A 17079-nucleotide genomic window follows, 5' to 3' on the forward strand; every position below is an offset into this window, starting at 1 on the left:
AGAAAATTTCTAGAGATGAACCACATAAAATGCCCCTAAGAACTCACTGACCATAGAGGGCAGGGGAGAAAATATTCTCTCTTTCAGGTCCTCCAACACTTCAGAATAGCCTTCAAGATCAGTTACACAAGTCTGATTCTTCTAATTACTGTTTAATATTTCAATAGTCAGATATTATAAATAAACATTGATTGGATATACATTTAACCAGTTTTGGTAATTTTTGTTTTCAGAAACTTTAATACCATACAAAGCTTCTCCAAGTCCCAGCCTTTACATTTCTTAAACAGTATACCCAGACCTTCATAACTTGCAAAAGCTTTCTAATATTTTTTTGAAAATACCCATCCATCTTAATCTTTATGTAACTCCTTCTTTACTAAAAGTATTTCCATATTCACATAAAATTTTTTCTTAAATCTTGCAGTGTCATGAAATATAGTGTTATTAAAAATTAATTTATTATCCATTGTGAGAAATTTCTCCCTGGGTGGGACTGGGGTTGGACTAAGCGATGTCTATCCCCTCTTCATAAGGTCTCCATGACAAATGAGTGTTCAAGTTCATTAAAGTTCTTTCTTGGGCACTAATGGGTTTGTTAGGCTTCCTTATAGATAGTTGTTAAAGAGTTACTGATGTGAGTAACCCAGAAGCAGTCACATGAAATATCTTTTTCTTTTAAATTACCTGGGATATCTAGGTCACATCCTCTTTTGGTGAGGGAGTATGGATATTTAACAAGTTCTGCTGCAATCATTTTAGGCAGTCCTTTAACTTAGAAGATAAGAGCTCCATATTCTAAGAAATATATATTAGTATTTTTTTACAGAGATGTGACTATAATAAGTATCCTGAACTCATTTCTTCATTTGTTTGTCTTTAAATAGGACATGACAATTATCTTTAAAATTCTTAAAATGTTTGTATTTACATATGTATTTATATATTCATTTACAAATAAAATAGATTTAAAGACACATGTAATTTATTCTTATGTAAATGAAGGGTACTTGATCAATAGAAAATGCATATATTCTGTAGGAACAATCATCTATAACAGTTAATTTATACACTCAACAAACAGGGATATTTAATAATAACCAGACTTGGGATAATGATAAAAGAAATCACATGTGTGCCAGAACTGTAGATTATTTTTATCTTTCTTTAAAACAGATTCATTTTTTTAATTTAAAAACTCATGTCAATTGTTCTAAAGATAGTTTTGTGACCATTAACCATTATTAGATTTTGTTGAATAACACAAGAACTACTTGTTTGGTAGTACATAAGTATGTACAGAATTTAAAAGGTTGCAAGTTTGCTCAGAAAAATGAGACATAAATAAAGGAAGAGTTGACTTGTAAGCTCATCCCCACACTAGCTACCTTTTACAAATAATATTATTACTTCATGACCAGAGCCATGATCAATTGCTAGCATTCATAAAACAGAAGTTACTTTGCAATTAACATACCTTTATTTACTCTCCTTCTCCTCCCTAGCATTCTTACTTTCACTTCTGTTAGAATACACAATTCACCACTATTTTGATGTCACAGTTGTCAACACAAAACACTAATCATACATCAAAGAATATAAGAGATAGTTTATTCTGTAGCCATGTATGAGCGATCTTACCTAGGAATACAGATCTAGGTTACCCCTAATCCCATGTTCCTACTCAGTAATAGTCTAATGAAGTTCTTATAGTAATAGAACAAAGAAAGTCATAAACTGAGCCACTTTCCAATGCATTGGTGGAAACATTTATGGGAGTATTAAATCCAAGCCAAAAATACTTTGCAGTAGGCCTTAGATGCTTTTTGACAACTTTCTTAGTCTTGGTCGTGATAGCTTATGATCTGTTTTAACAAACCCTTTTTCCTGTTAGTCACAAAGACATTAGGTCAGACAGAATGGTGGGCAAGGAATACTGTTTGTTAAGGTTCTTTACTTAGGGACACATTTATCTACTATGTGACTCAAGCCTATGGAGTGCTAGAAAAGATAAAGGCATATTTAGGTGAAAGTCAATATTTCTTGTTTTCCTTTTGGCACAAAAATACAGGTGAATCTGTCTTCAGGTCAGTCATAAAATACCAATCTTTTGTTTCTTTCCAAACTGGAACTGAAGCAAGTTTAGAATTGGGGGCAAGGCATACCTGACATTGCTCTAGTATGATTGCTGTCTTTCATTTAAATCCCTGACTCATTGACTTTTCATATTAGAATATCCTATAAATATAATGTGATTTAATAGTAAAAAATAAGGGAAGAAATGTGGAACAAAGAAGAGGGAGAAGGCATGATTATTGAAGTACTTGTGCATGTATGAATACATATAATCAAAAGACACTGTAAGAAATTCTCAAAGAATCAATAATGAGAAAACAAGGAAAATCATTGGTCTCCTGCAGAACATTATTCAGCTTCTCATCTACCTAAACCACATATATATTGCAACTATTTACTTCAAGTATGTCCCAGGCTCATGAGTGGAATCGTCTTCCTCAGGTGATGCTTATGAAATCTGTAAAATCTGAAGGAAGGTGACTGAGTTGGAAAATCTGTTACTCAAGTCATGCCTGCAAGTATTTATATTGTTCTCACTCTCTGGGTCACCCATTCTCATGCCTCAGCATCACTAAACCTAGGAAGTACAAAAATGTAACTGTGCAGCCCCTCCCCCATTACCATGAAATTCATGTTTGTGAACACTAGGCATTTGTAGGAAAACTTCTGTTTGGTTGATACTGTTAATGTGTCAGTAACCTACACTAGGATATGAAAATGATAAAATGCTTATTCATACCAAGGAATTTTTATTACATGCACTTACAATCTACTACTGGTATCTCTAACAAATAAAGTTGCCCAATGTATCCAGTGGAGTAAAATTTTAACACCACTACTTCTAACTTATAACTGACCAGAGTTTAGCTCAATAAAACTGTCAACTTGGGCAAGTGTAACATTCTGTTTTGGCAGTGCTAGCACATACTTATAAGTTTACATACATGTCTAACATGGCACCAAGATAACTGCTACACTTTTTTCAGAGTGAGGAGCTAGTTAGAGCTACCTAGACAGAAATAGATACACCTGTCTGAGTAGCTATCTGCAGAGCCCAGGCAAATCTCCACAGCTCCTCATTTATAAAGTTTCCAAGTGAGCTTTACTGAGCCCCAGATACACTCATTTGAAAATCTGAACATGTTTTACATCTAAAAATAAGCAGTGTGTGTCCTTAGTATACTGGTGTTTATTATTGTGTTTAAGATACACATGATCCTTTAACAATGACACAGAGAACTGAAAAAATATCTTTGCATGGGATGGCCCAGATGACAAATGTGTACTCTATTGGTTGAGGAGCACAACACATTCTTCATCTGTGTGAAATGCTGGAGAACAGAGGATAAGCATTTGGAGATGAAGGCTCTGGACCACTAGTGTTTTCTCAAGTCAATTGTCACAGGTTTGTCATTGCTTCTTCAATAAGATAATAGTGTGTTAGCATCACTCCGCAATCAGGAACAACTGAAATAAAACTGAATACAAGTTCATCCTGATCCAACATGTCTCTCTTGCAGAAAGTTATTCAGCATCGCAGCCAATTGAGAAATATGCTCTATTGAAATTTACTCGCTACTTTTGTGTACTACTCTTCATTGTCTCTTTTTCACTTTTCTCAAATTCCATGTTAGCAAATGTAAATGAATACAGCCAGCTCTCATTTATTATCTATTTATACAACATATGTTCTTCTTACCATTTATGGTTTTCTTTGATGCAGTGTGTCTTTTTCATGTATATCAGGACTTTAGACACTAAGTGAAGGTTGAAAATCCTGTGTCTCTATATACAGAGTTCACAATTCTATAATTAGTGAAGCAAAGATCATCACTTGGAAAATTTAAATCTTAATACATTTTTTGTCTTCATGATCTGACTTGTTTCTTACTTACCAGACGAAGATTTCCTCCTGTGTTCTAGTGCCCATTCTAGCAAATTTATAAGTACAATAATAATTGAATGAGAAAATGCTATTAAAAACCTTTAGAGCAACAGAGTTCCTTTTCTTTAGTTACTAAACAAAAGCTCCATGGTGGTGTTGATTAAAAGGACAAGGATTGTCTCCCAAGACAGGTGTGTTAATTGTTTTTATATCTCAGTAAACAAATTCCTAGAGAAAAAGTAAACATATGTTGATACTTGGGCACAGATTGCTTTATTATCCAAACAAATTCTAGCTGCCAACTGACCTGACATAACCAGAGTAAGGCTGCATAATGCCTATATGTTTGAGGGTGTTTAAGCAGATGAGAAATCTATTGTACTGTTCAGAACCAGGCATGCAATCAATTTCTTCCTTTTGCTAGCATATTGTTCATTGCATTTTTAGTGTGTATATATCTCCATATTCCTGAAAGGGTCTAAGCCTGCCAAGTACATTGAATAGGTGTACAAAACCCAAACAAATGGAGTCTTGGGGTGCTAAGATAATCATTATGCTTGCATGTTTCAGTGTCCTGGCATCCATTCTCTTAATTTGTATCTTTTTAATTAAACAGTAGAATTCATTATCATTGAGATTGAAAGATATAAATGAATGATAACTGGTAATTTTTATTTTTTGTTGTTGTTTGTGGTGGTTGTGATGATCATGATGATGATGGTGTGTGTGTCTGTGTGTTTCTATTCTTGGTTTTGATGATGTGAGATTATTTCTTATATTTTCCTTTGTTTGGATTTCTTCATTCTATCGTCTCCTGTTGGAATGAATTTTTAGTTAGATATATTTTAAAGATTTATTTATTTATTCATAATGTATAGTGTTCTGTCTGCATGTGTCCCTACAGGCCACCAGAGGGCACCAGATCTTATTACAGATGGTTGTCGGTCTTCATGTGGTTTCTGGGAATTGAACTGGAAGAGCAACCAGTGCACTTAAGCTCTGAGCCATCTCTCCAGCCCAGTTAGATATTTTGTAAAAATGACTTTATCAGGGAATATCTTGTAACATCTTTTTATGGTGATTTAAATTTTCACTGGGTGTGGCAATCTGTGCTGTCATCTCTGGTCTATTTGAATCTACAGGACATCTGTCTGGGTCATTCTGGCTTTAGAACCTCCATAGAGAAGTCAGGTGTAATTCTAATAGGTCTACCTTTGTATTTTACTTGGTCATTTTCCTTTGCCTTTTAATGTCCTTTCTTTGCTTTGTCTGTTAATGTTTTGATTAGTATGTGGTGGGGAGACTTTCTTTTCTGACCCAATCTATTTGCTGTTCTGTATATTTTTGTTCCTTTATAGGCATGTTCTCCTTTATGTTAGGAAATATTTCTTCTATGATTTTGTTCACAATGTTTTCTGTGTCTTTGAGTTGAATTCTTCTCTTTTTTCTATTCCTATCATTCATGTTTGGTCTTTCCACCGTGTCCCAGATTTTAGATTTAGCATTTTCTTCTACTTTGTATCCATTTCTTCTGTTGCATCTCCATTCCTGAGCTTCCTTTTTCCATCTCTTACCTTCTTTTTGTGATGCTAGCCTATGTAATACCTGTTTTCATTTCATTTTCAGGATTTAATCAGTTTGTGGTTCCTTTATTGCTTCTATTTCCATTTTCAGGACATGAACAGTTTCATTTGCTTCCTTCAATTCTTTATTTTTTCTTGGATATTGTTAAAGGATTTATTCATGTGGTGCTAAGAAATGAACCCATGTTTCCTGAAGAACAATGTATATATATGATTGCTTTTTGAGACACTATTTCTCTTTGTAGTCCTGGCTGGTCTGGAACTCACTTTGCCAAACAGGGTGGGCTTGAACTCAGAAATATGCCTTCATATGCCTCCTAGTATTGCAATTAAAGACATGTGCCACATCACTTAGCCTCTTATTTCATATATTTAAACATAATTTTAAAAAGTTCATTTTTAGGGGCTGGAGAGATGGCTCAGAGGTTAAGAGCACTGACTGCTCTTCCAGAGGTCTTGAGTTCAATTCCCAGCAACCACATGGTGGCTGACAACCATCTACAATTCAATCTGGTGTATATGTAATAAATAAATAAAATCTTTTTTTAAAAAGTTCATTTTTAGGAATTTTGTGCATTGTACAAAATATATTTTGGTCTAATTCACCTCCCCTCCTCCCTATGATTCTTCTCAGATTCACCACCACCATCTTCAGTTTATATAATACCCCCCCTTTTAAAAAATAACCAGCTGAGACCAGTTTTCTTGCCCATATACACGTGGGTGAGGGAATAACCTACCAGGAGCCAATATACCAGGGGACAATCCTTGCAGAAAATTGCTTCCTACTACTCTACCAGCCAGCTGTCATAAAAAGCAGACACAAAGCATGTTTCAAGGCCATGGGTAAGTTAAAATAACATTACATTCTCTTTGATCTGAAGAGGTATAATAATGAGCAGTCGTATAATGTATGCTACTTTAACCATAGTGGTATGAAAATCATGGAATAATCAAATACCTTCCGGGTGGATTTCATTCCAATTTCATAAGATAAAATGAATATCAGACACAAGTTTTGTAGCCAATTATCTGTGGCTAGAAGACATAGACCCTGTGATTGAACTTGCTAAATTATCAACTTTAATAAAATAGTGTACAAAATGGATAAAGTACTCTGCAATAGGGAAACCATGTGTCCTCAGGAAGCGTCCCCTTACAAGGCAACTTATAAAAATAAGGCAATTAACTAATAAGAAAAAATATGTGTAACTTAGTCAAGAACTGAAAAAGTAAATGCGTATCCTTAACATACCTAAATCAATGGTAAACAATTTCTTGAAAGAAGGAATGTTATTTATACTCATGGCCACTTCTCATGATTGGTATTTTTTCACTAACAGATGCAGGAAAATTAATTCATATTTCCCTATTCATGCGTTCTTCACTATTTGGTACTCTACAGTCTATGTATTGGAAATAGAGAATCTGTAGCATTTATGACAACATAAAATGACTTTTCCATATTTTCGCATAAAATATTATGAAAATGTATGCATCCACAGAATTAATTTCATTAGAGTATATAAATGAAAACTTAAGTTTCTAGTGAAAACAAGATGGTCAGTGTCTGATAAACATTTATGAAAATTTATCCTAAATTTTTGAAATTGCAAATATATTTTAGGTCTTCATAAAAGCACTAGACACAGCATCAATGTTTTCCATTCCAGTACATGAATTTTTTCACTTGTGTACCACGTTTCATTTTATATATATTCATTGTATGTTACATAAGAACCATACATTGTACCTTGAACATACGCCTCCATGTTTACCTTAATATCCTCTTTTATGTCTTGATTTATGACAATACTTTTGATATTTAATTCAGTATGCTTCATTATATTAAAATTACATTTAGTAAGTTGAGTAGAGTAAAAAACAGTAAGTTCAAGAGTTCAATTATGCTATCCTAGAGCCTATATCCAGTAGTTGATGGAAGCAGGAGAGATCCACAGATAAGCACTGAGCCAAGCTCCTGGAATCCAGTTGTAGAGTGGGAGAAGTGGTGAACAAAGGGGTCAGGACCATGCTGGGGAACCTCTCATAAACAGCTGAAATGAACAAGTCTGACATTTGGAAAACTAGTGTAGGACCATACATTGATGTCAGCTAGGAGACCTGGGCAGTCTATAGGACCTCTGGCAGTAGAACTAGTATTTATCCTTAGTGCAAGAATGGACTTTGGGAGCACAATCTCCTTGGAGGGACACACTATTAGCCTAGAAACACAGGTGAGGACCTAGACCCTGCCTGAAATGACTTGACAGACTTTGGTGATCCCTCATGGAAGTCCTCACCCTCCCTGGGGACTGGATGGGAGATGGGTTGGGGGGTTGGTGGGCAGCATGCCAAAATAGGAGAGAGAGGGAATTGGGATTGATATGTAGAATAATATTGTTTCTAATTTGAATAAAATTATGTTAAAGAGATAAATTATATTGCTTTGTATCATCTATTGTTGCAGTGTACTAGGAACTCTACAGGCAATACTTATGAGATCTTGACTCTTCCCTAAGGATCAAAAGTTGTGTGTCACTCAACAAATCCCGTAGATTATCTACACTTTAGTTGGACATATATAAAATGAATTTAGGTAAATCTCACACTAGATGAAAGAAGTAGCTTGTTAATCAACATTCAGCATCAATTTCAAACTAAATATCCAAGGAAAAATAAAAGTCATTTATAAATTTAGAAAATCTTCAGTTAGGCACCGGGCGGCGGTGGGGAATACCTTTAATCCCAGCACTCGGGAGGCAGAGGCAGGTGGATCTCTGTGAGTTCGAGGCTGGGCTGGACCGATAGCCTCTGAAGCAATACGGAGAAACCCTGTCTCGTAAAAACCAAAAAAAATATTCAGTTAGGGAAATCTGTCATTTAAAAAAATAGGGAACAACCAACTGTGACAAATGCCTGCATGGCTAGCTCTGGGAAGTTAATGCAGAGAGATCATTAGTTTGATGGCAGCCTGTATCTCATTGTCTCAAGAAAAAAATAAATTAAACAAACACTTGAGACAATAAATATGTATTTGTTTTCTAACATTTTAACCACTTTATATGAATACTAAGTAAAAAACAACAAAAACTCATGATTTACACAATAAATCAATATACATATGTTTGAAAATATGACCTTTTATTTTTCATTTTTAAAATAGTATAGGCTAGCTTCCTTTTCTTTCAATTAATTTGAACATTAGGAACAACTTATTCAGTATTTACTAGAGTTAAATAGTATTCTTTGTATTATCTGATATCATTGTTGCAATCCAGTAATTTCCTTAGATGTCATGTTACATTGACAAAATTGTCTAATTCTTTTCAGTTTGAAATGACCAGCACTGTTTGAGTATCAAAGAATTAATATATTCTTCTCATTTCATCCACCAGTTGACCAACTCTTTTGAGTAGTTCTGACTCACCACTATCTGACCCTAATGACCTTGCCAAATGTGACCTGCGGGGACAGGGAGTCAGATTCATAGACAACCCTGAGGCATTAAAAATGTGGATCTAGATTTTTGTTTCCCTATATGGAGTCCTCTGTCTACTTGGAATCCTTTGTTTTGAATACATAATACAGAGGTTTATAACCTCTCATTCAAAGTTAGCAATAATTTAATACAATTCAATTTTCCATATAGAGAAAAACTCAGGATGGGGAGAGCTTACCTAAGACTCAATAAGGAGAAAATATGAAACTGCTCCCATTTATTATTTCCAAGTCTTATAACAGATATTTTCTCTCAAGAAGTCTTTCCACTAGTTGAATGTAGGAGCCCTGTGAAGCATGACTGTTCCCTCTATCTATACTGTAACACTAACCCTGTCCTTTGCATATAACTCCCTAGGGAGGACCCACCCTTACTACTCTGAGATAAAAGCTCAGTTGACATCATGTATTAACTGATCAGTCTCCACAGACTTCCTCCTCAAAATGAAGTTGCCTGTTCTTCTGTTGGTGCTCCCGTTGTTCACAATTCCTGGTGAGTACAAAGAGAAGTGAGAAAGGAAGTGGGTTAGGGAGGATTATCCCTGTGTCCCTGTGATGATCACATGTATTCTACCCATGTATGAAAAGACAGAGGGGTCTTATCCTCCAGGGTGGGAACATTGAGTCTTACATCTATTGGAGGGAGGTTTCAGATAGGACATAACTTGCTCTATTTTGAAGACTGTGAGACAGATAGAATGTGATGGTATAATTCATGCCTTGGAACCCTTTAGGGCCTTCAATTCTTATGATTTCTAAATAAGGAAACTTTAATGTATAATACTCTCTCATATATGGATTTTAGACATAGATCTGGGGAGTGCCAGCCTACAATCCTATGGCCAGAGAGTCTGGGAAACAGAAACTTTATTTAGTGGCTGATCGAAGAAGAGGCAGACTCCCTTGGTTAAGTACTGAGCTGAACTCAAGAAAGCCAGTAACAGAGAGGGAGGACTGATGATCAAAGGGATTAAGACTGGGCTGGTCCAACCCCCAGAAACAGCTGACCAAACAAAGGTTGACTCTTGAATCCCAGGCATTAGCCTGGGAAGCCAGCATGGGACTGATCAAGACCCCCTGAATCTGGGTGTCAGTGAAGAGGCCTAGGGAATCAACTGAGCCTTGGGCAGCAGATCAGTACCCATCCCAAGTATACACACGGACTTTGGACTCCAATAGAATAATGTGAGGTGCACTCTCACCCTGAACTCTTGGGAAAGGGTCTAGGCCCTGCCCTATATGAAATGACACACTATGGACACCCCCATGGAGGGCCTCACCCTCCTGGGAGAAATGAGGGGATAACAGGAGGGGGGAGGGCACGGGAGGAAGGGAGGGAATGGGAGAGGGACCTGGAACTGACTTGTGAAGCAACCTTGATTCTTATCTAAATTTAAACTGAAAAATAAAATTAAAAAAAAAGAATTGTAATAAAACTCAATATCTCAGGAATAAATACCAAAAAAGAATACATGAAGGTTGTTCATGAGGTGAGTCCTTAGCTTTGTACTTCTCTGTCTTTATTTCAGCTTCCAGAAGTGATGTTGTGATGATCCAAACTCCACACTTCTTGCCTGTCAGCCTTGGAGAGCAAGTCTCCATCTCTTGCAGATCTAGTCAGAGTCTTGTACACAGTAATGGAAATACCTATTTGCATTGGTACCTGCAGAAGCCAGGCCAGTCTCCAAAGCTCCTGATCTACAAGGTCTCCAACAGATTTTCTGGGGTGCCAGGCAGGTTTAGTGGCAGTGGGTCAGGCACAGATTTCACACTCAAGATCAGCAGTGTGGAGCCCGACGATTTTGGAGTATATTACTGCTTGCAAACCACACATGGTACTCCCACAGTTATTCAGACCCTAACAAAAACATCCTTGCTTGGTGCGGCCCAGCTGCGAAATATATTACTTATCTCTGTGTGAGAAAGTTGCTGCAGTACTCCAGATTATCTCTTGAAGCTGAGAAAGGAGCACCTGCCATAGCTATACCTCAAGGGTCATGAGTCTCAGTATTCTTTATCTGCAGTAACATTGAAATTGCCTCAGGAGAATTGTAAACAGCAACCATGAATGATGGAGCAAAGGCTAAGTGAAAACCTATACTATATAGTGATTCTCTGCCATCATCATTCAAAATTATCCTGAAGATACTCCTTTGTTAACCTGTTTCCTTTATTATATAATTATATAAATTATTCACATTTTATGCTTTTGTTTTAAATTCCACTTTACTAATATAAACATTTCATATTTTATTCCCTTTGTTTCCTGTTTGTGTTCTAAGTTTAGACTACATTACTCAAGAATTATTTCATTTCTGATGATCAAATAGTTTTTTAATCTCCATCTAGCTATTGTCACTATTTTGATTCCATGTTTTATTCCAAGTACATTTATTCTAATGATGAGTAGGAACATATCAATGCTATAATTTTATGATTGTTTTTAGTATTTTCTTCATTGATCCAATTTGTTTTTGGTTTGGTGATTTCACTTATTGATAAATTTTACTTTTTCATCTATAGTTGTGTAGATTTGTCAACCCATTTTCAGTTTAAATTACATTTCTTTTGTTGCCAGAGAGTGCTTATGTTGCTTTCACTTCTGAAAATTTCTGTTAATTATATTTTTCAGGTGGTGACAGGGCACTTTTTCTTATTGTTTCCTCTTGTAGAAACTTTCACTATTACCTTCTACCTCTTACATTCTTGATAAAACATTAGTGCTCATTTAGTAGGATTCCCTTCAATGTAACCTCTCTCTCTCTGTCTCTCTCTCTCTCTCTCTCATGTCTTTTACTTTTTTCCTTGAGATTTGATATTTTGAACTGTTGTTTTCCTTTGAATTTATCTGAGAGTCTTTAGTCTTTGAGCTTCCAGGACCTGAATGAGTGTACCACCACCATCTGACTTCTATAGCTAATCATGTGGCTGGGTTTGCTTTCTGTATCCTCTGAGAAACTTTAATAAATAGTAAATAGCCAGGAGGTTGTGGTGCACACCTTTAATCCCAGCACTCGGGAGGCAGAGGCAGGCGGATCTCTGTGAGTTTGAGGCCAGGCTGGACTGATAGCCTCCAAAACAATACAGAGAAACCCTGTCTTGTAAACCAGAAAAAAATCATAAATAATATATTACCACAGTTGATATATCCAATCTTTGGCAGGAAACCACAGAAGTGGGTTCATGAGTACAATGACAATGTCCAGAATCCACTTTTATTCTTACATTTTTTCCTATATCCTGTTTGAGAAATTTTGCAGTCCTACAAAGTCACAGGGCAATGATAAAGCAACTTTAAACATTCACTGGTTATAAATGAACTGCAATGACTATTTTATATACATAATTTTTAATTAAGTTAAAATAGCATAATAGCATGATGTCCATAATCCATGCTGAATGTCTAAAGTCAGAAAAAAGTCTTTGTATATTGAAAGTAAAAAATGTACAATATACTCTGATTATGACTACTAAATTAAAAAAACATTCTCATTAAAAGTTTGTCGCTTTGAAAATCCATAAGAAATTAAACAAAAAGATAACTGGATATCTAAATTCATATGAAGCATAAGATACAAGAATTTAATTATGTTAGAGATTGGTGACATTGGAGCTCATTGTTAGGTAACACAAGAAAATAAAATTTTCAAACTAGAAAAATAAAGTTTCTTTCAATATTCATCTTAGTAATACTATTACTTTGATGAAAGACCTCACCAAAGCAAAGTTGGGATGGAAAGGGTATATTTAGCACATGCTATTTTATCACTATACATCATCAGAGGAAGAGAGGACAGGGCCGGAACTTGAGTGCAGGAGCTAATAGAGAAGACATCTGTAGATTTTACTCCTTATGGCTTACTAAACCAGCTTTCTTATAGAGTCAAGGACCATCAGTCTGGGTGTGGTCTTATGAAAATATGCTGAGCTCTCCTCCATCTATTAGTGAGAAAATTACCTATAGGATTGTATACAGAATTATCTTATGGAGACGTATTCTCAATTGAAGTTTCCTCCTCTCAGAGGACTTCATCTTGTGTCAAGTTGAAATAAAACTAAATACCCTGGTATAAACCTAGAAGAGATAGTTGAAGTTAAATGTGAAGGTTTGTGGATCAGAGTGATTTCAAGGATGAATTCAGTCTGCATAAGATCTACAATTGACAGTGAAGATGTTGAATAAGAAAGATCGTGAATGGTCATCCCTGAGTGTAGGAGACACTGACTTAGGGAATTTTTAGTGTTCTTAAAGAAAGATATATGCCAGAGACTTTTAAAAGACAGAGAACAAGTATTTTCCATAAATTGACTGAGTGAAAAGGGCCTTGAGAAATAGAAGAAAGCCCTGATGTGAGGGTAACAATTTAGTTTTGGCACTCAGTATCTTGGCCCTTCCCTGTAGATCATTCAACTATGTTTATCAAAGGATACTTTTACATGTCCTTATTTTTACAGCTACAAATACATATATATATATATATATATATATATATATTTCCCTTTGATCCATTCCTTGTATCTAGGATCAGTAAAAGTTATATCTCAGTCCATTGCTTGTCCTGATGATTTATCACATAAATCCCCCAAGAAAAAATTCTTTGGCCTAAACTTATATTTCTTGGAATTCCCAAAAAATTAAACCTCCAACTGACCATCTTATATTCAAAGTTAGAATGAAAAGTATAATTTTTTATCACTGAATAAAGGAAACATCACAAAACTGAACAAGGTAAAACAAAACAACTCTATTTAAAGGACATTAGACTAATTATGTCCTTTAGTTACTAGGGGGAATTATTTTTAAGCAGGAAGTGTGTCTCTCTTGGGACTGGAGGAGGGTCTCTACAAACTGAAATATGTTGTGTTAATGAGCTTATCAAACTCTGCTCCTGTCAATAGGCCTGACAGATTTGTCTGATTTGCATGAACTCAGTGTCCATTCCCCTTAACTAACAGATTCTTAGGTGACTGCTTTCAGTCCCTGGAGGAGTCATTCCCAGTCAGGACACAGCATGGCCATGAAGTCTCCTACTCAGACCCTGGCAATTTGGCTAATCTTGCTCTCAGGTAAGTTGCACAGGATAGAAAAAAATTCCAGCCCAGATTATTCATCACACCCTTTCTAGTCAGGGGATTCCGTACTATGACATTGCTAATTATGTTAACTTTTGATATCTTTTTACTGTCAGGTGCCATATGTGACATGCAAGTGAGACAATCTCCATCCCTCCCATCAGCATCTCTAGGAGACAAAGTGACAATCACTTGTCTTGCAAGTCAGAGCATTAACAATTACCTGAGCTGGTAGCAGCAGAAATCAGGACAGTCTCCTACACTCTTGATCTATTATGGAAGTAGTTTGCAATCTGGTGTCCCATCAAGGTTCAGTGGCCAATATTCTGGCAGAAGTTTCACTGTAAGCATCAGCAGTGTGGAACCTGAAGATTTTGCAACTTATTATTGTCTACAAGGTTACAGTTCTCCTCACACAGTGATAAAAGCTATGACAGAAACTACTGAGGGAAGCAGAAGTTGGGGCCTATGTTGTCCCGGCTGCTTGTGTGTTCATGGGCTCAGACACATTGTGTATGATGAAATAGTTCTGCTTGAAAATGACCAGATATCTGCATATTAATCCTTCTCAGACATCCTCTGCCAGCATTTAGTGTGCATCTGTCACAACAGAGGGAATAAACTGCCTAAACATGTGGTCTATGGAGATGTCTGGAAAGTTCAAGGAAACACTGCTGATTTTTAATCTGCATGTGACGTACCATAGGAGTGGCTCACCCCTTGTCTTACATGGTTTACCACAGGTGTTAATGGATGGTGAAAATCATCATTGACTTCAGATTTTAGTAAGGGCCTCTATTGAGCAACTCTACAGAAAGAAAGAGAAAGATAAAGGTTAACAGACAATACCATTATAGAATTACTCTAAGGGCATTTTCTGATATGATCAGATCATGAGAAATATGCCATAATTAATAGAGTAATTCATTAATTTTTACATTATTATTAATTATTAATTATTATTAATTATTACATGAAGGCACCGTGGAGAGCTGGTGAAATGTACAAGAGCATTATGGGTAGAACATCATTGTTCTAAATTGGCGGTTATTCTTGGGAGATATATCTTATCTGACTATGCCCTGTGCTCCACGCTTCCTCTGTCTCATGTGCTTAATTGAGTCTACCACCTGGTTGTACCTCCATAATATTCTACCTCACAGAATTTAATTAACAGTACCACCAATATGAACTAAACTATCTAAAATGGTGTTTTGGGCCACATTTTTGACAATCTGGAGCATATAACTTGTATAGAGTATACATTTGTGTCGTTCTCTGCATTTTGTTCTGGAAATTGAACATCAAAACATAATTTGTTTTGCTCATTTGAATTATTAAGGATAATTATTCAGTTTAATTCTACTACTGTGCTTTTATTTCTTGCTTATTATTTGTCTGTAATTTATTAAATATTCTCACAGAGGGCACCAAAATATTTTTATTAACATGTTAAAAATTCAGAAGGCATTCACAATGCACTGATGGCACATTAAGGAATGAAAACAGAAAATTCATCTTTGGTCAAAGAACTTATCAATATATCAGACCAAGGAAAAGGTACAATACTTTCTCCTGGAGCCAATAAATGTTAACATATAGTACATTAAAGACAACAGATCCCAGAAACCTCTCCTTTGACAGTTTTGTATGTTATCCAGAGAATTTAAAAACATTGCAGAATTCAAATATGCAAAGATATACAGATCATTCCCTTGTGTCAACAATGATGAACTGAAAAAGAGGTTAAAATACAAATATAATTCAGAAAAAAGGGGAGAAGCAAAGGTTAGAGGAATGAGCCTTAGAAATATATTAAAGCAAATTTTTAAGATCTCTTGTTGTAGTTAGGTTTCTGCTCATGTAATAAAATACTGACCAAAACCATTTTTGAGAGGAAAGATTTGTTTGGTTTACCTGTCTTGCTTACAGTCCATTTTGAGGGGTAAATCATGCATAAAATTGGAGACAGGAACATGGAGAAATGCTACTTGATGGCTGTTCCTTATGGTTCATTTCTCATAGCTTGCTTAGTATTATTTCCTTATATATTCCAGGGTCATCTGATCACAGATGGCACACACATCAATCATAAGTCAAGAATGTTTCCCACAGACTGGCCCATAGTTCAAAGTAATGGAAGCACATGTTTAGCTAGATTTTTCTGTATGAAACTATCTTGTGTTAAGTTGATTTATCCACAAATAAGTGCATATACCCTTAGGTATAAAAACCTCATGAAAAATCCCAAAGAATAAATAAAAAGCAAAGACATCTTATGTTCACTGATTGGAGGAATCAATACTTTCAAAAATCGATATACTGCATTTTGGGATTTATAGTTCAATCTTGATGGGGGAAATCCTACGTATATGTCAATAAAGCATGGTTAGCCAATAGGGAAGTTATATAGGTGGGACTAGGAGTCCAGTAGGACTCTGGGTAGGAGAAACACAGGGAGTCAAGATGTAACGCCATGGGGTAGGAAGCCTGGAAACTTCTCCGGTAAGAGAAGTGCTTAGATTAACAATTATGAAGTAATTATTTGTCAGTGCTAGCCAGTGAACAAGCTAGGCCAACAGCTTCATAATTAATATAGCCTCTTGTGTGTTTATTTGGTACTGATGAGGCTCTGGAACCAGGCTGGTGGGAAGGCTTCCCTTTACACAATCTAATTTCTATTAAAATAACAGTGACACTAATCACAGTAATGTTAAGTCAATTTAAAATCATTGAAATAACCAATTATTCTGCTTGTTGAAAGAATTTTTGATCATAAATAACAACCCAAGAAACTTAATGAACCTTACCTTTAAACATACTGCAAAACTGTAATAAGGAGAACAGTATTGTACTGACATGAAACAAACTCATAGACCAATGGAGTAGATTTGACAGGTTAGAAGTAGAATGTCAATTTTTATGATAAAGTTAGGAACACCAAATTGGAGAATTGACAAT

General features: G+C 35.7%; 1 gene segment (V, D, J or C); it reads left to right on the plus strand.

Annotated features, from left to right (window-relative positions):
• The first annotated feature begins 9431 nt into the window (after nucleotides 1–9431).
• Nucleotides 9432–10981, plus strand: LOC110341991. The segment is given in 2 exon segments: nucleotides 9432–9538; nucleotides 10575–10981. Coding segments are annotated over 2 exon segments (441 nt in total).
• The last annotated feature ends 6098 nt before the right edge of the window (nucleotides 10982–17079 follow it).

Source organism: Mesocricetus auratus, unplaced genomic scaffold, assembly GCF_017639785.1.
Source record: "Mesocricetus auratus isolate SY011 unplaced genomic scaffold, BCM_Maur_2.0 Super-Scaffold_100676, whole genome shotgun sequence".
Classification (NCBI taxonomy): Eukaryota; Metazoa; Chordata; class Mammalia; order Rodentia; family Cricetidae; genus Mesocricetus; species Mesocricetus auratus.